This window comes from Phacochoerus africanus, chromosome 1 (assembly GCF_016906955.1).
Source record: "Phacochoerus africanus isolate WHEZ1 chromosome 1, ROS_Pafr_v1, whole genome shotgun sequence".
Taxonomy (NCBI): Eukaryota; Metazoa; Chordata; class Mammalia; order Artiodactyla; family Suidae; genus Phacochoerus; species Phacochoerus africanus.
Genome location: NC_062544.1, coordinates 220,253,878 through 220,278,894, shown reverse-complemented (window position 1 = coordinate 220,278,894; position 25,017 = coordinate 220,253,878). Strand labels below are relative to the sequence as shown.

The 25,017-nt window shown below is 43.2% G+C and overlaps 1 protein-coding gene across 1 annotated transcript in view; it reads right to left on the bottom strand.

The window, feature by feature from the left end:
- The window catches only part of HGD (homogentisate 1,2-dioxygenase), a 49,812-nt gene continuing 24,795 nt past the window's right edge, over nucleotides 1–25,017 (bottom strand). Inside the window, exons 5-14 of the mRNA XM_047755644.1 lie at nucleotides 20,915–20,974; nucleotides 18,895–18,986; nucleotides 17,177–17,211; nucleotides 15,992–16,071; nucleotides 15,353–15,452; nucleotides 12,994–13,118; nucleotides 9,990–10,094; nucleotides 7,499–7,625; nucleotides 2,406–2,587; nucleotides 1–343 (exon numbers count right to left, since the gene is read on the bottom strand). Coding sequence (XP_047611600.1) covers nucleotides 194–343; nucleotides 2,406–2,587; nucleotides 7,499–7,625; nucleotides 9,990–10,094; nucleotides 12,994–13,118; nucleotides 15,353–15,452; nucleotides 15,992–16,071; nucleotides 17,177–17,211; nucleotides 18,895–18,986; nucleotides 20,915–20,974 — 1,056 coding nt within the window. The 3' untranslated portion in view covers nucleotides 1–193. The remainder of the gene's footprint in view (nucleotides 344–2,405; nucleotides 2,588–7,498; nucleotides 7,626–9,989; nucleotides 10,095–12,993; nucleotides 13,119–15,352; nucleotides 15,453–15,991; nucleotides 16,072–17,176; nucleotides 17,212–18,894; nucleotides 18,987–20,914; nucleotides 20,975–25,017) is intronic.

The following is a 25,017-nucleotide window of genomic DNA, read 5'->3' as shown; positions in this document are numbered from 1 at the left end:
GCAGAACACCAGCAAGTATTTATTGAGTAATTACGCTGACAGCTTTCCAAATACATTTCTATAAATGAGCTACTTGACTGAAAAAGTGAGTTCTCATTTTAACCAACTCCCTCCCCCAGTACTGCCAAAGGGTGTGAGATTCTAAAGGAAATGGCACAAATCCGTCCTCAATGATGGTAGCAAGGCTCCAGTCTCAATTAGGTCCTGCAGCGTTCCTGGAATTGGGGGTGAAATGGCTCTTGAGAGGTTCCCAGCATTTGTAGTAGTTTTCATCCAAACAATTAGAGGTCTTTAGCCCCCACCTGGTGACAGCCATACTTAGAGAAGACTCAAACATAAATGCCTGTAGGAAAAGAGGATGGGAACAAAAAAGAAGTGAGGTGCGTAATAAAACACCTTTGATTAGATGTCAAGACAGAAGATATGGGCAGGTAGAATCTTTGAGTAATAAATTAATCAATAAAAAATAAATGGCGGGTGCCCCACTGTGTTCAATAGAAAGAATATGCACATGCCCTGTGCATCCTGGGCATTTCAGCTTCATCTAATGCTGATTTCTCCACCTACTGTGACTTAAAAAAAAAAAAAAAAAACCAAACACCCTACAATTCTCACATTGCTGGAAATTTTAAAATAGAGATGGATAAGAGGAAGATAAAAATTCTCTTGTGCCACAACCCAAAGAACCCACCCTTGATGTCAGGTGTCAAGTAAACATTAACTCCTTTTGGCCTAAAACAGTGGGGACGATTGTCCTGATTTCCTGTGGCAGGCTGGATGTGAGGACCAGATGAGAGCACATGGAGATGTTGTGCATGTTGTAAAGCACTACTCAGATATAAAGGTCATTATTATGGCTGTAACGATCATTGTCTCTTTGCTGAGTGCTTCTTAGGAGCCTTGCTGTCTGGCGGGAGTAACAAAACCCTAGTTGGGAAATGAAGACAGTATTGTAAAGTTAATGGACCCCCAAATGGTATAAGGATAAGGCATCTGGATGGGCTCGGATCCACGTCAGGTAATGCAAAATAGTGAGGGAGACCCAAAGCTAGGCCTAGTAAAGAGGGTCTGCATTCCCTGTTCCTGTGGACTTTACCAGGTAGTCTGGGCTCCAGTCCTTGGAGAGTGCTTACTAGTGCTCCAAGGCCTAGACATTTCCCAAAGTCTTGCTCCTCAAATAGCCCTGACCTGTGCCTCACTGTTGCAGAACACTGCTCCCTGGTAACACTATCCAACGTCAAGTTGGGTATGAACGTTACTAAGTGGTCACTTGGAGGCAGCCTGTGCACCTCCAGGGAACTTTTGCGGGTAGTAGTTTAGGATTGTCGATATCTCCTGGAGCTCTCTCACAGGGATGAAAAGATTCTACAGAAACTTGCAGAGGCCTTTGCAAGGGGAAATAGGGCTGAAGGAACCCTCCCCCTGCAGATCAGCTCCATTAACACTGGCCCATGACTTGGGACTGAATGCACACTGCCTTGTGCAGAGGGGCAGATAAGCTCTCTGCTTAGGTAGACTGCAAGCTGGGCATGGAGTCAGGCGGGTCTGTGCTATTGATTTTAAAGTCAGGTAGCACTGAAGGCATTTGTTTAAAAATGTAAAGCAACTTTGCATATGATTTAGCATAAAATTACTCCTTGTGGTCCATAAACTCTACCTTCAAGAATGCAAAAATAAAATGAAATCAAGTACTGCAGCCAACTGCAATTGTGTTCAGCCTCGATGTTTACAGCGTGACACAGGAGGAATACAAAACAGGTTTTAAATCCCATCAGTTTCATCTCATGCCAAAGGAGAGCAAAAGAAAATGAGGAAACATCTGAGAACTCTGCTCACAGCTCTAACTACAGTCAGGCAAAGGCTTCCTGACCCTCCTGGGCTTGAGAAACCAGCTAAAGGTGACATCCTGTGTCCCCTGTTCCTGTGGCCCTAGAGAATTACCTCAAAAAGCAGGAGATGACTTGAGACAGAGCATATTATATACAGGGCTGCATACAGATGAGGGGAGACTCCTCACATAGTATTAATAACATTCCACCTTACATTTGAACAGTGCTTGAAAGTCTGCATAGTTATATCACAGCCACCTACTGGGTTGGATGCCCTACCTCTTCTGCAGATGGAGAAAATGAAGCACAGAGAAGTTAAGTGACTTGTTCAAGGTCACATAAGAAGTAAGGGCTAGGGTTTGACCCCAGGTCTGACTCCAAGTGCAAAGCTCTTTTTACCCTACCACATAGGAAGTCTAGTATATACACCAGGGTGTGTGCATACACACACGGGAACGCATACACTCTCCTTTCCTGACCCTCCTTTGTGGCTTTGAAGAAAGAAAAAATAGTCACTGCTATCAACAAGGTTGGGGATCCCAGAGGCCACAAGAGTCTCATGTCTAACTTGCTTACCATGGTGCCATCAGCAATCCGCTCAGGGACCAGCCTGGCTTTGCTGGCCTTTTCAAAGCAGTCGGCATCAGGCCCGTGGGGGGTCATTGGGCTGTGCAAGCTGCCTCCCCCTGGCAGGAACCCACCTTGCTTTGCCTCATAGTGACCTTTGATGAGTCCCATGAATTCACTCATGCAGTTCCCTGGGAAGGTTGAAACAGTATTATTTTTATTAGCTAAGGCAAGGCCCATAAAAACACCAAGACTTCTTAAATATTATTTCTGCAGAATGTTAAGAAGATAGGAGAGTCTGATAAATTCTATAGGATTAATAAAGACTCCGGATAGACAGGAAAAGAAAACCAAAACGTTCATTAGTGTGGAATTCTTGGTAAGTAGATTCTCGATCTACTCCATGACCATGTGGATTATCAAGGGTTTTAAGTTCCTCTGCCTAAAGGAAACTGCTTGATCTAAAGAAAATCAGGGCCCAGACAAGAATGGCAATGATAATTAAAATGTGAATCATGATAAAGAATGGCTGTATTGCATCATCTGTGCTTACAAGCCCCATATCAAAATTATCTTCTTTCCTAGATCTGAATTCCTTCCCAAATAGCCTCACAATAGTGAGGGGCATCACCATATTTCTGGTTCCTAGTCTGGAAAACTGAAGTTGTGTATGTGTGTGTTTGTGTTTAATGGAGAGATGATGTGATGGAAAGAACAATGGACTTGGAATCTATTATCAAAAAATATTTTGTGTAAGGAGTTCCCATCGTGGCTCAGTGGTTAATGAATCCAACTAGGAACCATGAGGTTGCGGGTTTGATCCCTGGCCTTGCTCAGTGGGTTAAGGATCTGGCATTGCTGTGAGCTGTGGTGTAGGTCGCAGACACGGCTTGGATCCCGTGTGGCTGTGGCTGTAGTATAGGCCAGTAGCGACAGCTCCGATTTGACCCCTAGCCTGGGAACCTCCATATGCTGCAGGAGCGGCTCAAGAAATGGCAAAAAGACCAAAAAAAAAAAATTGTGTGAAAAAATCTTATCTGTAAAAACAAATCCAAAAATACTATATATTCTAACAAATGTTATCTTCTGAATCTAATATCATTCTTTCATTTTTCAAAATGTTTCTTTCTTTCTTTTTCTTTCTTTTTTTTTTTTTTTTTGGCTACACCCAAGTCATGCAAAAGTTCCCAGGCCAGGAATCGAACTTGCACCGTAACAGTGACAACGCCAGATCCTTAACCCTCTAGGCCACAAGGGAACTCTCAAAATGCTTCTTAGATTCATTCTTTTCCTTACATTTCCATTGACATTCTCTTCCAAAAATCCCCAAATCTTAAAATTGGAAAGGATCCCTATTTCTACTCAATACAGAAGCATTCTGTATGTCATTCATGATGGATTACCTCCTGGGCTCTGCCTGCATGCCTTCTGTGAATGGGAGCTCTCTACTCAGCAAGACAACCTAACATATTACTGAAGAGATCTGGGTGCGAGAAAGTTCTATCATGTTAAATGGAAATTTGCTTTCATGTAAGTTAAAGTATGTTTGACCTAGTTGTCATTTCGAGTCACCAAAATTTGGAGTTCCAGTTGTGGCTCAGTGGATTAAGAACCTGACATTGTATCCTATCCATGAGGATGCAGGTTCGATCCCTGGCCTTGCTGAGTGGGTTAAGGATGTGGTATTTCCATGTGCTGTGGTGTATGTCAGACACAGCTCGGATCCTGAGTTTCCATGCTGTGGTGTAGGCCAGCAACTGCAGGTTTGTTTGTTTTTTTTTTTTGTTTTTGTTTTGTCTTTTTGTCTTTTTAGGGCTGCACCCACGGCATATGAAATTTCCCAGGCTAGGGGTCTAAGCTGTAGCTGCCAGCCTACACCAGAGCCACAGCAACGCAGGATACCCACTGAGCAAGGGCAGGGATTGAACCCGCAACCTCATGGTTCCTAGTTGGATTCGTTAACCACTGCGCCACGACGGGAACTCTGGCAACTGCAGTTCTAATTTGACCCCCTACAGTCTGGGAACTTCCATATGCCATAGGTGTGGCCCTAAGAAAAAACTTGACAAAAATCACCATATTCCCACTCTTTCAATCTTATGTTTCTATGACAACAAAGCTCTTTATTTAGAGCAAGAATAAAGAACTATAATACCTGAGTAAACTTAAGTGTTTTCTATCCATCTACCCATCAATTCATCCATCCATCCATCCATCTGTTCCTCACCCCATCCATCTGCCTATCCATCCATCCAGCATATATAATCAGTACTGTGCTAAGTACTGTGATAGAGATGGATAAGAAACAGCTTCTCTAAAGTAACTCATAGCCCATCCCGTGAGAGTACCAAGAGTGTAAACTGTGGACAAAGTAGAGACATATGGTGCTGGCAGCCCTTGCAAAGGCATACATTTGACATGATAAATGTCCACCCCTCTTCCTTACACATGAAGTACAACCAAATGCCAAAATACTTGTGTGTTTGACTAAGCTGCCATACCATCCTGCCCAGATAACAAAATACTGCTGAAGGCTCCTGCGGAAAAGGTAAGATCCAGATCATAGCTCTACTTGTTTCTCCATGAAGCAGAAATAGAAGAGGCAACTGTAGGCATAAAGTATCTATATTTTAAATGTAGTTCTGCTCATGACTTCAATATGCTGTCACACTCCTCGATCTAGTACGTATCCTCAGGGTCACCTTCATGGCTTAATTTTAAGAAGAGAGCAAGGCAGAATTCAGCTTTGATCTGAATATGAATTTAGGTAGCAATGAGTTGGTGATGACATTTCTACATCATTTTCTGTATTTCAAAGAACAGTGGGAGGGTAGACCTTGCCTTTTTGATTAATACTGAATCCAGTTGACTAAAGTGCATTAAGATGACTGGAGGCAATATTTCTGCAGAAATCATTCTCCACTTCTGTAAAGTCACATCAAAGTAGCAAAGATTTTTATTATTGCTAAAAACATTATTTTTAATATCTCTGGTAAAAATAATTTCTAACTTGGAGTTCTGTGGTTTTTCCAACTATTTCAGGACAACCATTCCTTTCTGAGATCTAGCTATCTCTGGCCAAATCTATTTGAGGGTCTTTTGAAAAATTATAAGAGGCATTTCATGAGGCCATTTATTTCAGGCAATCTGAACTACAAACTAAAATCAAGCAGTGGGTTGAGAGTTAGTAGCACAGTAGAACCTGGGTGGGAGACATGCCCCAGGCCAGCATTTCTCAACAAGGGGTCTTAGACCTCCTTCATGAGAACCCCCTGACTTGCTAGTTCAAAATGCATATTCTCAGCTTCCTCCTCAACAACTAATTAAATTCTCTGAGAGGAGACCCTGGGAATAAAATTATTTTGAGGCATTCCAAATAATTTTTAAATTCTCGAATGCTCTCAAAGTGTGGTCCCTGGAATCACGTCACTGTCAGATCCGCATCATATGAGAACTTGTTACAAATGCAACTTCTCAGGCCCTATCCTGGACCTATTGGAGCAAAACTTCTGAGAGCGGGGCCCAGGAACCTGTGTTTTAACAAGCCCTCCAGGCAACAGTAACACATTCTAAAATTTGAAAACCACCACCTCAGGTACATAGAGCACCCTCAATATAAGAACTATGTGAAATAGTAAAGTATCAATCAAGGATTAGCAATGGGAGGTACAGGATATAAGCCAGAGTACTTCTCTCACCCTGATGACAAACAGGCCTTCTAGAGAAAGGAGGAGAACAGTATCCATCCTGTGGTGGGCTGGATACTCTTCAGAAAGGACATAGTTTGTTACATCTCTATTCATACAGTATCTGGTGTTTGGAAATGTTATCCAAGTGTATCCTTTGCGCCATCTTTAGCTGGAAAAAGGCAATGTTGGAATTTGACCATGACCTTCTTCTACTTTGAGGGCTTTTGTTCTTCACCTTGGACAAATACCTAAATTGCTCATTTAGTCAGTGTTGTATCCTGTTAAGCCCTGGCACCTGGGTACATACAGAGAGGTGCCTCATGGAGACAGAAGGTGCTGAGGTTAACTAAAGAAAGGGCTTTGCTTTTTAGAATGTTCCATCTGAAATGCACCTCAGAGTCTCTCCAGAGCTCTATGTACAAAAACTCAGTCTCCAGGAAGCAGAATTGTGCATTGACATTTAGGTTGGATTTATAGTTAGCTACTGCGCAATTAAAAATGCCAGCTTCATTAAGTACAGCCGTGAGTTACCTTATTCATTCTTGGCGATGCATTCACTTATTAATAAAAATTTATTAGGTTATATCATGCACTGGGCACTGTGCTAGGCACATACCTTAGTGCCCATGGCTGTCTGCTCTGGCACCAGACTACCTTCAATTAAGTCCTGACTCCACCACTTAACTAGCTGTGAGGCCGTGAGCAGGCTACTTAATCCTTCACAGCTCCCTTTCATCTCCTGAAAAAGAAAGGGGGGGGGGAATAATACCATTACCTATATCTCACAACTGTTAGGAGGATTAAATGGGTTAATACTTTTAAAGAACTTAGAGCCACAGGAAATGGTTAATAATTGTTAGTGGTAAGTAATAATATTAATAAAATCAAAATAATAGATTTGGTAAGTTGTGTTCTAGGCAACAACTGCTCTGCAGGAACTGCTTCCAGAGCAGGATCCATCTGCTAATGTGGATTGCAGTCTGCTGTATCCCTTCAAAATCATTGGAGAAGGCACATTTTACTGGCTCTTGAAGCAGATGTAGATAATGAACTTTCCAAAAGCAACAAAATAACCAACGACATCCCACAGCTCTTCCTCTCCTGACATCTGAAATGTAAAGAAATGTCTTGCTTCGTACTTCACCAGCCTTTCTGCCTCTCAGGGCCAGAGGAACTGGGCTCCAGGCATTACAGAGTGTTTCCTTCTCAGTGTCAACATGCCACTGCCATCCGCACAGAAGCTGTGGTGTCTAAGTAGCTAAAAGTCTGGGGAGCAGGACTAGCCTCGGAAGGCAGGATCCTGAACTCCAGCAAGGACAAGGAGTCCAGAAACACCTCTGGCACTGTTCCCCCTGGGTAAGGCTCACTCTGCTGTCTGTTTGGTTTCCACATGTAACTTGGTAAAAGACTCACTGTGGTAATAAGGAGGCCTGAAGGTCTTTTCAGCAACCCCCCACCGTGGTGGGAAGATGACAAAATCAGCGATGGCCACGCCAGGGCGGACAGACTTAGCAGTCAATACTGTGAAAATGGATGGGTCCTGTGGAAGAAAGCACGAGGACAGGCTGAAGACACAATGAAAGGAAGGTGACTGAACAATCACACACGTCACCTACACATGAAGGGGTTTTCGAGTGACACCGTAATTTCTGATCAAACCACACAAGCCAGGCAAAGAAGCCTGGGCTTGTCATTGGGGTGAAGTAGTCACTCATCTGACTTACCCCTCTTGCTGTGCTTGAAGCAAAATGAATTAACACCAGCTAAAGGGATTCTGAGCAGCCTTTTCACCCTGCTGAGCCCCCATTTCATGTAAGTACTACCCTGGAGTTTGAGAACCAGCAGTGCCTGCCTCCCAAACTCAGGTCAGAGTGACTAGAGCTGGGATGTGCTGTAGAGAGCTCCTGGCAGAAGGGATGCTCAGAGTAAAGTGGAAATAGAAACAGAGTAACATCCAAGTGCTGGTGTGGATGTAGGATGTGCTTCTCTTGGGGGGAATCACCGAGATGCTTTCTTACCCTTGTTTCACTCTCAGGTCTAAACTACACCACTTACAACACTAGTCTAAGTAGTGATAGTATGGAGGGGAATAGGTTGGGAGACAATATTATGATTTTTAGAGAACTTTAGGATCCTTCAGTGGAAAGACTGAGATTCAATGTAATGGCGATCAATGACCACAGTTGCTTTCAACTGCCATACGAGGGTCTGGGATTCAAAGATGATTGAACTGTCTTCGTTGCCTTTTGTTGTTATTGTTGGTGGTCGTGAATGTGCATGAGGGGGACTGAAGGTGTAATAAAACAGGTATATGAATAATAAACCATAGCAAGTGCCAAGGGCAGTCTAGCTTGATGAATAGAGATTCAAGGGGTACAGAGTGACTATCTCTACCTGAAAGGATCAAGGAAGGCTTCAAAGAGGTGGCAACGTTTGAGCTAAGTCCTGAAGAATGAATGGAGAAGGAAAGGAAAAGAGGGGGAATGAGGGAAGGAGGGAGGGAGGAAAAAAGAAAGGAAGGGAGGAAGGAAGGAAGGGGGGAAGGGAAGTTGGGGAGAGGAGGAGAGGAAAATTGAGAAGAACGGAGGGGAGGGAAGGGGAGGGAAGGGCATTTTAAGCACATAAAGCAGGAAAGACATCAAAATGCACAGAGATTTTGTTGAGAGGCAAGAAAGCCAAAGCACAAGGTCCACTGGCAGAAAGGAGGGGGCAAGAGGTGGTACTAGGAATTGAGTCCAGGACCAGATGGCAAAGAGCACTGGATACCACGCTTCAGAGCTCAGACTTAATCCTAAACCACAGGGAGCCTGCAAAGATTTTCTAGTGCAGTGATAGAATGATCAGGTCTGAATTTAGGGAAAACAACTATAGCAGCAGTACAGAGGAGATTGGATCTGTGTAAATGTAAGGAAAAACAACAACAACAACAACAACAAACCAAAACCCTTAATGCTGTGGGACTGAATACTTCTTCATCTGTCATGAGAAATAATCTGAAACTATTAAAGAAAAGGTAGTAAGGCTCAAATAAAGCTCTACCAGTGTCTCAGGATCCTTTTTCTTGCTGCTTTGGGTATGATGCCTCATTTTCTTTTCCCTTTTAGTTTTAGTAAGTGTTGCCTCTCTTCAGAAAGGTAGTTTGATGTCCCCAGAGGTAAGCAGAACTGGCTCAGGGTCATCTTTCTGTCTCTGGTTCTCTGGCTTCTGTTCTAATTATCCCTTCAGCTTGTGGGTTAAGTTAATCTATTATGCAAAATGAACTTTCTCTCAGGATCTCAGAACTAGCACTTTATCAAGAATGTGGGGCTTTGGGGGCCTGCACTGAAGGCTGGGGACCGATTTGTGGCCCCCTGATTGAGTGGAAAATATGACCAGGTTTATACTCTAGAGGTTCTTTGGTTTACATCCAAGCACCGAACACTATGAGTAACTTTAGAAGAGGCTTGTCTGCTCCATCACTGCTAAAAACAGCCAGGAGTGGAGGCACTGGAGTGGGCTTTGGTATTTATGAGTGGGACAGAGAAATTTCTAAATCCCGAAATGGTCCCTTCTCATCACTCCATCACTAACATTGCAGTTGGTTTTCTTTTAGGGTTACATTTTCCAGGAAGAAACTAAGTTTTTAGCCATGTAGGAGAGTCACTGTGAATACTCTGTAGAGAGCTGAGCTGTGCTGCAGGGCAAGTGTTGAGTGTTTGGCCAGAATCTCCCACTAGCCATGTTATTTACTCCTTCACTAAAGCTTTGCAGCAGATGACTTAAACTCCTGTCAGCACAATGACAAAGGATTAAATCTCAGGCTTCCAAGGGTGACACCAGAAATGTTAAATTTCAGGGATCTACTGTGGACCCCTCCCACCTAAGGGTGACTTCTCCCCAGAGCTCCTCTAAGGTCCAGACTTACCGCATGGTCAAAGGCCACTGAGTTGATGACCATGAAGTTTTCCAAGTTGTACTTGTAGGGGGTGTAATTCCCATGCCAGGCCACAACATTGAATGGGGAGACATCCTGATCCACCAAAAAAATAAAAATAAATAAATAAATAAAAATAAAAAAGCAGAAAAGAATGATTTTAGCACCTTAGGCTTTTGTAGCTAGGATTCCTCAGTTTGTACTTGACATTACTATCTCTTTTTTCATTTGATTTTGTTCTCATAATTTAACGAAGCCATCCTTTGGGAGAAGTATAACCCTGAATCATCTTGTGGTTGCTTCACGTGCTCTCCAACTGTCCTTGCGAAGTGGCTAACCGCATTCCTCCAGTTCATAAGCTGCGGCTTGTCCATTGACAGATGAGTGGATTAAGAAGATGTGGTATATATACACAATGGAACTACTCAGCCATAAAAAAGAATGAAATCATGCCATTTGCAGCAACATGGATGCACCTAGTGATTTATCATACCAAGTGAAGTAAGTCAGAAAGATAAAGACAAATACCATATGATGTCACTTATATGTGGAATCTAAAATATGGCACCAGTGAACCTATCTACAAAACAGAAACAGACTCACAGACTTGGACAACAGATCTGTGGTTACCAAGGGGGAGATGGGAGAGAATGGGATGGACTGGGAGTTTGGGGTTAGTAGAAATGAGGTCATGAGGCCCCACTGCAGGGAACAATATCCAATCTCCTGGGATAGACCATGATGGAAAATAACATCAAAAATAATATATGACTGGGTCACTTTGCTATACAGCAGAAATGGGCACAACATTGAAAATTAACTATATTTTATTTAAAATTTTTTAAAAAAAGCTGCAGCTGTCTCTAGTCACGTGTGAAGCAGGAGGATAGCACATATCCCAAGGAATGTCTTTTCAACAATTTTAACACAATTTCGAGGATTTGTGGGTGCCAGAATTTCTTTGACAATCTGGGCCAACATCTGGGTTTCCTGGAGCTGAGGGCAGGCACTTGCTGTGACAGCTCTCCAGGTAATTGCTACCCAGAGGGGCTTCTGGTAGAGTCAGTGCCTGGGTTGGTGAGTGCAGGAACGTGAGAAGATCTCTGAGTGTTCCAGCCTTAAGCACTTGAGATTTCAGAGCAATCCTAAGGTGACGTTCTTTGGCCTGTCCTGGGGTAGGAGAGGATCAAACTTCTGTTATTGGAAGGTAGTTCTCACTGCAGCTGTGGGTTTGTTCTGGAAACAAGTTCTGATGCAGAATGTTTCAAAGACATTACTGAAGGAACTCTGCACAGAGGTGTGATTAGGGTTAAGTGAAATGACTAGAGGTGGTGAGGTATCAACTGTGGGAAGACATTACCATTCCTAGGCCTGTGGGCTATGGGTTGGAAATATTCACTGTAGCAAGAGCTAGAACCATGAAGAAGGGGGCTGCCCAGGGTCATGCAGATAAGTATTCAACAACTGGCTCCAGAAAACAAATAAAAAGCTCTATTTATAACTGGCTTCTGGCGTATAAATACTCTCAGCATGATCATTTTTGAGCTACCAATGTCATTGAACACAAAATTGGGAAGAGGTGTATATCGGCTCTTGCTGGCCAGTGTAAACTAGCTCCAGCACGTGACTGGGGCTACCCAACAGGAACTGAGATCAGGGAGGAAAACAGAGGGAGCAGGAGGAGAGAAAAACCCAACTTGTCTTTACACCTGTCCTTCAGTTTCCTATGAGTACCTCGCACTGGTTGAACCCAACCAAAAGCTAGGGGTTAGGGAGTCTGGGTGACACAGTCCATGTAGGTCAGCCTCCAGGGACAGATCACAGCAGAGAAGGGAATGGGTCACCAAGGGCTCACAGAGAATAAGCAGCACAGGGTCTACTTGGGAAGTGAAAACCCATAACCAGCAGATAACCTAGAGACAACCACTATATAGGGGTAGTGTTCTCTATCAAATGCATGTTATATATAAAACAGGGAATACACTTTAAATGAATGTCATTTCCACACTGCATCTCCAGAGTTTATCTTTGCCAGGTTGGAGTGGTCACTAAGCATCCACATACACAAGCCACCCTCAGAATTTCTGATGCAAATGGTCTCAACCACATTTTGAGAAGTCCTGACCCAGAAACTTTGAAGATGACTACGTGTCAATGAAGATGACAATTAGCAATGATAATGTGGGGTTCATTTTAAGTGCCAAATTAGTTGGCCTCCACTGGTTAGCATACCTTCTGGATGCTGTCCAAAAAAATAACATATCTTAGCAAAATGTAAACAATAAGTTAAATGGGCAAAAATATAGCAAGTGAATAATGGTAAACAGAAGAGATACTTGGATTATTTTTACTATAGGGTTACTTTATTCTTCTAAATTATATATCCAGTATATTAATAATATACTATAGTTAATAATATACTATAGATCACAAATTATATTATTGCTATTTTTTATTGTTATCTATGCCTTGGCTTATCTCCTGAGTTTACCAGAATGGTGGTATAAATCAAATCAAACTAATTGAGTTCCGCTTATTTTCTATCAATCATTGCTTGTACTTGAAATATGGTGACCTCTGGTGAATATAAATCTTAGATGAACTGCTATTAACTCATTTCCCTTTTCAGACATGTTGCCCTGCCCGTATATTATGTTTCCCTCACCATTTATGGAGACCTACATATTGCTGGGTTTTTGTTTGTTTGTTTGTTTGTTTGTTTTATTGCTTGATGAATAGAAAGAGCATGACCTTCAGAGTCAGAAAGATAGGGGTTTGAATGCTGATTCTGTCATTTACCTTGACATTTGGTAAGTTATCACTACCTGGCCTGTTTTCATGACTACAAATAAGGCCAATAGTACCTTATTTGTAGTATCTTAGTGATATGGTAAAGATGAAAGAATATAAGTAAATATTTAACTCTAGCCTTGGCAACCAGAAGGTGCTTAATAACTATTCATTCCTTCCCCACCTACCAACCTGCTTACTTTACCTGTTTGGCAGCAAACAACTTGCCCTGGTATTTATTAATCACAGTAAAACCACCTGGCACTTGGAGATCTTCATACCAGGCAACAGGTATCAAGAAATCACGAGGATTGGCCAAGCCATTGGCTCCTAGAACACAAACACTTCTGAAATCACATAGGAAAGATGCCCACTGTTGCACAGAGAAAAGGGGCTTTCTTCCACGTCAAAAGCCACTTCACAATTTGCTTTCATTGTTCAGGGACTCATTGGAATCCCAGCCTCATACCTTTCAAGAAGGACCCAAGGGATTTGGTCAGAAAAAAAAAAAAAATCATGAAAATACTAGCATCATCACCAGCATTACCTCCTAAAGTTGTAGAATGAATATGGTTTATAAACATTTTACACACATATAAAGGGGAGAGGAGGGAAGGAGAGGAAGAGACTAGAAAAGAAGAAAAGGGAAGATACAATAGGATACAAAAGCTTTTTTTCCAAGAAAGTTCTGATGACCCTAGAACTCATCTACAGTCCTTGAGAAAGAAAGGTTAATACACTGTAGCCCCAGGCATGCCTCTGCTCCTCAGGCAGATCTCAGAATCAATCCAAGTCTGCTCTGCAGCCTGACAAATCTGTCTGCCATGGAGAGAGAAAGCATGTGGGACTTGCCCACTTACCTCTGCTTTGTGAGTGTTCCCTCCAGAGAAGGAAAATAAATCAAGAGACCCAAAATGAAAGGCATAAGTGCAAAAACATAATTTAACTCTGAGAGGAGAAACCTGGGGAGTGTTTTATCATTTCCAGCTCCTGAGGTTAAAAAAAAAAAAAGCCCCCAGCTGGTTGGTAAATTATATATATTTTCCTGCGGGTATGTGTTGCATGGAGCCCAGAGGCTAGAGGCTAGGCAGGCTGAGAAGCAGCAGGAAGCCAGACCCAAGTGGGAAGTGGGGTGGAGAGCAGAGTAACAGATGGTCCACCAGGGCTCCAGCTGCCTCTCTGCTGCCTCCCACCTTCCTTTGACTATTTGGATCCCCCAGGGGAGTGACCAGAAGGCACATGCTGGCCTGTCTCTGTTTTGTTGTAAACAATCTGTTGACAAGAAAAGGAAAGAGTAGGGAGGTGTGGCCACCACCTCCAGCAAACTTGCCAAAGATGAAACCAAGGGGCAATTTTCCCCCCAAATCGTTTCACTTCCAGAGACATTTTGAGAACAACCCCTCCTACCACCTTCGCTTCTCTCCTGCTCTCCTGCCTCCAGCTTGCCAGAAGAATCGGGTGTGGGGGGACCTTGGTTCACTTTTGAAAGTTTAATCTGCCTCATGGAGGATGTGGTTTCTAGCTCCTTACAGCACTGAGTGAGGTACACTTTTTGACTCTCAAGTGGGTACATGTGGTGTGTGCCCAGCAGGAATGTGAGGTTTGTAGACTGTGTGTCTCTTACTGTTGTCCCTTGTCATTGTTATGGCTTTCCCCACGTTATTGTCTACACAACCCACTGACTTAAGAAAATGATTTTCTGGAATTCCCATTGTAGCTTAGCGGATTAAGAACCCGATGAGTATCCATGAGGATGCAGGTTCCAGCCCTGGCTTCGCTCATTGGGTTAAGGTTCACAAGCTGCAGCGCCAGGTCACAGATGTGGCTCAGATCTGGCATTGCTATGGCTGTGGCGTAGGCTGGTAGCTGCAGCTCCGATTAGACCCCCTGGCCTGGGAACTGCCTCATGTTGCAGGTGTGACCCTGAGAAGAAAAAAAAAGAAAATGATCTCCCTCTTATCTACAAAACACACTTCCATTTGTGTACTTTTTCTTAAGCTGTCTCCTTTCCTCTTTATTTTCCCTCAACTTTTCATCTCTTCTATGAAGCTGTTCCTGGAGACTCGACCCACAGTAACCCAGACTTCTAAAGCTTCTAGGGTGTACTCTGTATAACCTGAAATCTATTACATATTGTCTTGCTTTCTGATGGTCTGAATACTGTTCTAGAGAGAGATTTATAATGACTTGGCTTGGATCACTTTCTGTTATGCATGTATGTGATGGGAAGAGGCTTGTGTTACCCTTGTCATTACCCTCAGCACAACAGCTGATGGATTGGTGCACTGACCAGCTCATTGATGAAGCTGTCCTCTCATCAGAGGGGTCAGCCGTATTACCTGGTGCTCCTGAACTTAGCAGTCTGAAAAAAGAGAAGTCTGCACTTGCTCAGGGAGCTCTAATTGTTTCTGAAATTCCCAACTACACTGGGTTGAGAGAAGTTGTCTAGAGAGGAAGGTTGAAGTCTGAGTGGCATAAAGAGCAGAGAAGGATGTTTAACTTTCATGCAATCATCTGTATCCTCTATTTCAAGTCAGGCTTAAAAGCTTGCAGTGGAGGTTTACCTATTGGTCCCAAGTCAGGCAACTCAAAGTGGATACCATAGACCTCCAGGATGTAGCCCCTGGTCTCCTCAAAGACATGTATGCTGAACCGCATTCCTCTCTGGAACAGGAAGCAGACACTGGTGGGCTGTCTCAAATCACACCTGTAGTTATAAAGCAGCTGCCCAAGCATCATAGCCAGCCTCATATGCACAAATAAGGCCACAGTTTGTTGAATAGGTGGCCAGCTCAAAGATGAATTCGAAATAAACATTTAACTGCTAATCACAGCTGTGACCCAAACCAATTATAGTCTACTCTCATTGGGTCCAGAGATAACAGTGTCCTGATTTAGCCAAATTTTAAAGAAATCCATTTTCATTGCCCTCCACCCCCTGCAGGACCTTATCCAGAGTGTAAACATTTAGGGAAGTGAGTTGGCAATGCTCTTGGCTTTGTGATTGTGTGCTATTTTAAAACAAAGCAGGTATATAAGCCTGCTTACCCTTCTGCACAGGGAATCTTAGGTGTAACTCAAACTCCTTCCCCATTGCCCAGACATGACAGAGAAATTTCAGAGTTGGAAATAGCAGCAGCTGCAGCATCTGATTGCTCTCAAATTAGGGAGAAGGAGGAAGGAGAGGGGGACACATCACGAACCTGAATGACGCAGATCTCCTTGGGCTGAACGAGCATCTTGCCAAATTCGGTGTAAATGAGAAGTTTCCCTTTCTGGGGAACTGACAAAATAGACGGCAGCAATGAGTAACTCTTTTCATGTGCGAACCATTTCATGAAGAGTAAAAGGCTTAAGGGCTGCATTTGCTTTTTTCCATTCCAAATGAAAAGCACTTTATTGAATTTTATGGGGGAAAACATACATTCTGACAACTTAGGTTAGCTATTTTACTATCTAGAAAAATGTGAATGAAAAGATTGACTCTGGTTTTTTTTGTTTGTTTGTTTTTGTTTTTTGTTTTTTGTTTTTTGGTTGCCAGGTAAGGAGCTTGTATATGCCCAATTCTGTGACTTGACCAGAAAAGGGCAGCAGAAATAGGATGGAAAAGACCCACTTCTGACAGTTCCAGCAGGGGGTTGGCATTTGCATGTCTATTGTCCATATCAAAATGTTTACTCCAAAATATCAGTACTGAAAAGAATGGGAAGACCAGAGAAATCCCTACTAGACTTTCCATTTTAGGTGGTCTCATGAAAACTTGTATTTATATTGCAGATATCAGTGACAGATGGTCTTTTCTTGGGTGACTTGGAAGGCAAGTAGAGTTATCTTAAATTAATCACATGTTGGTATGACTCTTCATTTCTTTTCAGCTGCCCAGATCTCCCAGATCAGAAAAGCCCAGTAGAGATGAGCAGAGACCAGGAAACAGGGTAGGGGCTTGGAGGTACACAAGGAATCTTTTCTAGACCACCAACTGCCTTTACACTGCAGTCTGCACATTACACTAAATAAGACAGATTAAAAGGAAAATATACAATTAAAAATCAACTTGTTGAAAAAAAAAAAAAAAAGGAGTTCCTTTGTGGCTCAGCCAGTTAAGAACAGGACATAGGATCTATGAGGTTGTGGGTTTGATCCCTGGCCTCGCTCAGTGGGTTAAGGGTCCAGCGTTCCTGAAAGCTTCAGCACAGGTTGAAGATGCCTCTCAGATCCACTGTTGCTGTGGTTGTGGCTTAGGCTGCCAGCTACAGCTCCAACTGGACCCCTAGGCCAGGAACTTCCATATGCCACAGGTGCGGCCTTTAAGAAAAAACAAATGAAAAAAGCCACTTGTGACTAGAGATCAGTTAACAGTGGAAGAATCTGAAATCCTCCAAACTTACCAATCAAGAAGTCCCCATCTGAATTGTAAAAGCATCTGAAACATATAGAATAATTCCTATGATTTTTCATTTTAACACTGTCTAGACAAATTAAATCACTGCACAAAACACTGCTCAGTACCCACTATGTGCCAGGCTTAGTGCTGGGCATAAAATGATGAGCAAAAGGACCCATCTCTCCCTTAGAGAGCTTAGAGTCTAGTAGGAAGCCAGAGAGCAATCCAGCCATTATAGCACTATGTCGTTGGAAACTGTAACGGCACTGTGAAAGTCAAGTTCAGAGGACTAAAAGAATAATGGACCTGATCTAGTCTGAGGAGGCAGCCAAGGTTTCCCAAGGAGGGGATATTTGACCCCAGATCTGAAGAAATTATCTAGGCAAGGGCTTGGGGATGGGGGTGGGAGAATATTCCAGGCAGGAGGGTGCATGGCAGGTAGAAAGAACTGAATGAAGGCTAGTGTGGCTCAAATGGAGAGAGAAGAGATGCTTGATATGATGTTGGACCCCAAGTCCAGTGCCTTGTTACAGGGCCATGATTTTGGCCCTGATCCATGGCTCAGAGAAATTATATGACTTGTCTGAGGTTGTTTAGCCAAAAAGAAAGTCTTGGGCTTTGGATACAACTGTCTGGTTCCAGAGGTAGTGTGCAAATGCTAAAATATTCTGCTCCTCAAAAGAAAGGCAGAAATACCTTTTATTATGTTTTTCCGACCAAAAAAAAAATCTGATGTGTAAGGTCTTCTATTTAGGATTTTTAAGCTTGTACAAAGTTATTAGCTGAAGCCAAAGTCAGTCAGCTTGACCTGCCATCAACAGGTAGCCCTAATGGCTGCTCACGTAGTATGACTTTGGACTCAGGACCAGCCCTGGGGAATCTTAGAAGTTAAGGATATTCTGGAGTTCACGTCATGGCTCAGCGGTTAACGAACCCAACTAGGATCCATGAGGATGCAGGTTTGATCCCTGGCCTCACACAGTGGGTTAAGGATCTGGTGTTGACATGAGCTCTGGTGTAGGTCACAGACACGGATCAGATCTGGCATTGCTTCGGCTGTAGCATAGGCTGGCAGCTGCAGCTCTGATTCGACCCCTAGCCTGGGAACCTCCATATGCCATGGGTGCAGCCCTAAAAAGACAAAAGACCAAAAAAAGTTAAAAAAAAAAGTTGATATTCTGACTCAAAACTTCTCAGACTAATCCTGCTTTCAGGGCCCCATTGTCCCTTTCCTATTAGTATTGTTATGTGTCATTCTTTTTTTTTTTTTCCTTTCTTTTCCTTTGTTTTTTTAGGGCCACACCCGTGGCATATGGAAGTTCCCAGGCTAAGGGTCAAATCAGAGCTGTGGCTGCTGGTCTACACCACAGCCACAGCAACTTGGGATCAGAGCTGCATCTGCGACCTACGTGTAACTCATGGCAATGCGGATCCTTTAACCCATGGAGCAGGGCCAGGGATTGAACCCGTGTCCTCATGGATACTAGTCGAGCTCATTACTGCTGAGCCATAGTGGGTATTCCTTATGTGTCATTCTTATTTATGTCACATGAGTCAGTTGAGATCAAAATATTCCTTTATTGTCATCATTAATAAATGTATATCAAGATTGCTCTGGGGAAAAAGGAAAAACAATAACAAAAACAACAACCCAGGCTTCAACTCTCTGGTCAACAGTTCTTAGGGAATGGGGCTGTCCTGACCTAGCTCTGAGCTGCTTACCTTCGGTCCATGGAGGTGTTGCAGAGGAAAATGTGGACAGCAAGCCCATTGTTAGACCTGATGTCTCCAGCTCCACACAAGGTGTGCAGGCCCTAGGAGAGAGCCACAGCGGGGGGAAGATGAATGAGGCCAGCCCTCCTCCCATCCCTGAGAGTCATGAGGCAAGTTCTACCAGGGTCTTCCCTTTGGGGAGCCTGGAATTTACTGACTTAAGTTTTGTAGATGGTGGCTCACCCTAATTGCCAGGCACGGCCCTAGATCTGGATTGTCTCTCTCTCTCTCTTTTTTTTTTTGTCTTTTTTAGGGCTGCACCTGTGGCACATGGAGGTTCCCAGGCTAAGTGTCCATTTGGAGCTGTAGCTGCTGGCCTACTACATAGCCACAGCAATGCGGGATCTGAGCAGTGTCTGCGACCTACACCACAGCTCATGGCAATGCCAGATCCTTAACCCACTGAGCAAAGCTAGATCCTCATGGATGCTAGTCGGGTTCGTTAATCACCGAGTCATGATGGAAACTCCTAGATCTGGATTGTCTTAATGGCTTCATCAGACCTGACCTTATAGAGTATAACTTCATTACTTGGCATTTTATCAGTTTTGGTGCTTAAGATCAGTCTAAAGGAGGGTTTCCTTTGGAGGTAAAATCAGGCGTCTAGGAGGTTTGGGGAGGAAGGAAGTTTGTATCATTAGGGACCAATTATGCCTCTCAAATATACATCACCATGTGGGCAGCCTTCTGCTTATGCATAGGGTCAGTCTTAATCTCTCCAGAACAGGGTGGAGGAAGGTATTCTGACCAAATGTAATCCTCTCTGCTAAGAACCCCAGTCTAAGAAACCTTAACACATGAGCCTTCCTGAAAGGAGGGAGCTCTGCTCCTCCAAATATCCATAATTCACCCAGGGTGAGGAATTTCTTTTTGTATTTGCATTCAAGATGCAAGTTTGGAGTCTTTTTAGATGAGTCTGCACAGGGCTTGGAGTACTTAATATGGATAAAGAATTCAACATGATCCAAATAACATGGCCTCAGGCTGGGCACCTGGACTCCCCCTAAGTAAGCCATGAGCTGAGGCTGGTCTGCAGAACCCTCCACCTGCTTCTTTGAGTCCCACCTCCTCCCAGTTCCTGGCCTCTGCCCCTATGTACACTTTGCTCTGAGCATAGGTGTTCCACTACTCCTAGTACCTGTAACTACCAAGCAGAACTTCTAATCAGCGTTGTACTAACTAGAGCTGCCACCCTGAGTTGATGCTATTAATGCCCAGGGATCCATCTGGGGAGTTCATGAACTTGGGGAAAAAAAGTATATATATATATATATATATATATATATTTCATTCATGACTGAAACTTATCATTTTCTTGAATTAATGTGAATGTAAGCAACAAACCACACCATTGTTAGAAGTGCCTATAACGTTGTACTGATAGAAATCGTAGATATTTTTACATCCCATTATAGTTGTTATAGGTAGCACCAAATTCCATTTGTGCTCATACTTTTAATAACCATAGTTATTAGATTTTTTCATAGATCCTGTGATTTAGTGCATTAATCAGGTAGCATATATATTATGATAAACCAAACTAAATTTGTTATTTTAATATTTTTATCATTGTATTTCAATATAATTGGCTTCTTTATAATTTTCTATAATTTATTTTATGCATTTAAGAACACAGGCTTCCAAACTATCAAAAGCATTAATGGAACAAAAAGGCTAAGAACCCCTGTTCTGGCCCCAAACAAAGAAACCTGAGGAAGGTAAATGCTCAATTTCCATTGGCCATTTGGAGATGCTGTAAATAGCTCAGGAAGGCCCTTTGGTGTCAAGGACCATATGGTGCCTGTAAGTAAGACATCCCTGGGCCAGACCTGAAAGCAGAGGCAGGTGGTGCTGTGTTCGATGCCTGCCTCCAAGGCTGCTTCTGCTTGGCATCCAGCCTGCGAATGGCTGGATCACCCACTGTGGAACCGAGGAGCATGGTGGGCAGGTGTGGAGAGTATTGACTTACACTCACGAAGTCTACTTTCTTCTGAGAGGCTTTTGGAATCTCAAATGGTTTCCATCGCAGCTGGAAAAAAAATACATATACAGGAAAATTATTTCACAAGGGGAAACCATAGACTTTCTAAATAAATAGCATGAAAAAGGACAGCTGTTCCCTCTGTGAGGCTCTATTTGTGATTTTGTTATTTTAAATTTAATAATTATCCATCACCCACAGGGCTCAGGTGGGTTCTGTGTGTGATTCAGGGTGCATGTGTGTGTGTGTGTGTGTGTGTGTGTGTGTGTGTGTAATGTTCATCCGATATGTATATATATTGTCTTCATTCCTTAGCATTTTGAATTACAAAAATAAAAAATCATTGCTTCTTATTTCAGAAGCTATTTTTTTTAACATTTTGCTCAGGCACATCAGTGAATTTTGACTGATGCTGCTTTTTATGCTATTTATAATCAGCTCCATTTCCTGGCGTGCCAGCCTCTCTGTGTGGGCTCCTGACACTGCAGGAGAAGGTTCTACTTCTTACTTCCAGCCCTTGGAGTTTTGAATTATTTCTTTAAGAGAAAGAAAAAGCACCCAGCTGAGATTGGATTTGGTAAGTGCAGTACGAAGTTCAATTTCTTCACCAAACCCCACACTTGTCCCCAGGCTGCCTGACAGTTCAGTTTAAATCACAACAATCTTTAATATAATAATGAAATGATCTAAGCAAGTGGGAAATAAAATCAGCAGGTCTGAGCCCTACTAGAAGTGTCAGTCCAGCACTTATTAATCAACTTGGCAGCAGGTCTGACCCAGCTAGGCTGGCAGCTGATAAACCCAACAGCCACAGGACATCTCTTGGAGTGACCTGTACCCCAAGGACTGGCTCCACTGGTTGCAGTGGCTGGTCAAGGCAGGCAAGACAGGGCCTCCAAGTCATGGAACTCAGCTCATTCTGTAGCTCAGAGAGGCAGCCAGGTGGGAAAGGAAGCAGCAAGTGGAAAAGGCAGTGATGGGATTATTTTGCCTCTCTGACATATACAGTCAGGCAACAGCCTTAATTTCTCAAAAGAAAAGCAGGATCATCGCATTCTGGGACTACTTTAAAAGAATGTAGGGAGTTTCCAGTGTGGCTCAGCAGTAATGAACCCGACTAGTATCTGCGAGGATCAGGGTTTGATCCCAGGCCTCCATCAGTGCTGTGGTGAGCTGTGGTGCAGGTCGCAGATGTGGCTCAGATCTCACGTTGCTGTGGCTGTGGCCAGCAGCTACAGCTCCAATTCGACCCCTAGCCTGGGAACTTCCATATGCACTCATGTGGCCCTAAAAAACAAACAAACAAACAAAAGAATATAAAATGTTGACTTGGAAAGTATGTTGAAACCTTGGTTTAGGACTAATTCCATTAAGGATAATATTTCCTGGGGAAGGTGGAGGAACCTGAGAGCAAGGATTTAGGAACCATTGACATTTTGTGTGGGTAATTCTTCATTGTGGGGCTGTGCTTTGCCTTTAGGATATTGAGCAGCATCCCTGGCCACTAATCACTGGGTGCCGGGAGAACTCCCCTAAGTTATAACAGACCAAAAGGGCTCTGGACATTTTCAAGTGTCACCTGGGGGACAATTTTCCTGACCTTGGAGGATATTCCTCTGACATCAGCAAGGACCACAGATAAGCATTGCTGGGGAGGTTTTGTTCTACCCCTAACCATTGCCTGCTGTTTCCCTTTTTAGCAGCAGCGAAGACTTTGTACACCCAGGAAAGACTGTCTGGAAGATAATACTGCCTAGAATCATGGTTCCCAAAAGAGTCATCATTCTAGATTTCCCAGTGGAAGGGATTTAAATATCAGATCAATGGTTGCTTGGGCAATCTTTTAGATCTGTCCAGAGATTCTAACCTCTGGTAAGCCATGAGAATCACCTGGAGAGTCTTTGAGTTCCAAGACCAAATTAAATCAGAATCTTAAGAAGGTGTCAGAATTTAGGCATCAGAATTTAATAAAATCTCTTTCTCTCTCTTTTTTTTTTTTTTGACCTTGTCTGTGGCATGTGTGGAAGTTCCTGCACCACAGCAATGACCTGAGCTACAGCAGTGACAATGCAGGGTCCTTAACCCACTGAGCCACCAGGGAACTCCTAAAAGCTCTATTTTTATAAAAGCTCTTTTAATGTGCAGCTAGTTTAAGAATCAGCACACCCAGTCCAGAGATCCCGTACTGCTATTGATGTTCATATTCAGAAAAGTCCACTCAGTCAACCAACCAATCAGTCAATCAACTAAATCGTTGTATCTGGGGCCATTTACCAAGTTGCAAGGATGTTTAAACACCACAAGTCTATGGATTTACAAACCTATAGAAAAAAAGGAGAGCAAGAAAAGAGAGAGAAAGAAGAAAGAAAAGAGAAAAAAAGAAAAAGGAGCAAGAGAGAATCCCAGTAATAGAGAAGCACTATCTGGTAGATCTTCCTGAAGTTAAAAATACCTATTGTAGGTATAAATAAAGTCATGTGGGTGTTCTGTGAGTGGGAAAAACTGAATCAGAGAGGCTGATGGTTTGGTTAGGATTTGGCTGGTCATGTTTCCAAAGTCTTCTGTTGCACATCAGCCCTCAAGTCATGAGGAGAGAGAGCCCGGGGTGGAAGATGGAAGATCATTCATGTGAACATGTAGGAAACATGCTTCAAGAGGTCTCACATCCTGGATGAGGCCGTGGCCTTGAAGAATTTCCTCTAATGCAAAAAGTGATGCCCCTCCAATGATGGAGATGGTGTAGGGAAAGTAGTAATTTATCTGCTGCATCTGATGGCAGAGGACTGTCCAGCGCCTACATTCACCATTTCATGGAGAATAATATAGACTCCAAGGTGGTTCTGATTAACCCAGTATTCACAAGGAGAAGCCGGCTTTGGGTCATCAGGCCAGAGATTTGAGTCAAGAGTTTTAGTGCGGGGAGTTCCTGTTGTGGCTCAGTGGTTAATGAACCTGACTAGGAACCATGAGGTTGCAGGTTCAATCCCTGGCCTCGCTCAGTGGGTTAAAGATCTGGCGTTGCCGGGAGCTTGGTGTGGGTTGCACACATGGCTCGGATCCCGCGTTGCTGTGGCTCTGGTGTAGGCTGGCGACTACAGCTCCAATTGGACCCCTTGCCTGTGAACCTCCAGATGCCATGGGAGCAGCCCAAGAAATGGAAAAAAGACCAAAAAAAAAAAAAAGGGTTTTAGTGTGATAACTTGTTGACTGTGAGGAGGGAAATGTGGGGAGAGGATAAACATGAAGAGGCCATGGAATAGAGGGTAGAAACATCTCCTGCTAAAGCCAGATGTTTAGCTTAATTGCATGTCATGGAGCAATAATCTTCTGATCCAAGGCCAGCTCCAGGGGGCTGTGCATTGGGCTGAACCAAGAGACCTGGGTTCTGCTGCTGTCTCTGTTCCCATTTGCTCTGTGACTTCAGGTGACATTAGATGCTTATTGATTGATTTAGTCCCATTACTTTTTAACAGTATTTTATTCATACTATATATTATTGCTAAATAGCTCCCCCGGGAGTTCCCATCGTGGCTCAGTGGAAACGAATCTGACTAGCATCCATGAGGCCGAAGGTTTGATCCCGGCCTCACTCAGTGGGTTAAGGATCTTGCCTCGAGCTGTGGTGTAGATTGCAGACGCGGCTTGGATCTGGCGTTTCTGTGGCTGTGGCTGTGGCTGTGGCTGTGGCTGGTGGCTACAGCTCTGATTTGAGCCCCAGCCTGGGAACCTCCATATGCCGTGGGTGTGGCCCTAAAAAGACAAAGAAAAAAAATGCTCCTCTCACAGAATTCAGTTATTAAATATTTTAGAAACAGTGAAGTCAATTGTAGTACCCAATTTGACTATAGTGGATATTGACACATTTGTATCACATGATTGAATGAATAAATATAAGACACTGAAAACATTGCTAATATCTCAAAGAAGAAGACTAAAGCAAATTTGTGAGACTTTGGGGAGTCAAAGTGACATTCAGGTAATAACTGGTAAATTGAAAAATGTTCCTGATAGTCCTAAGGTTATTTCTAAAATATGTCAGTTCTTTATGCATGTGAAAAAATCATAAGTTCTTCCATATTCTTTCTGATTTT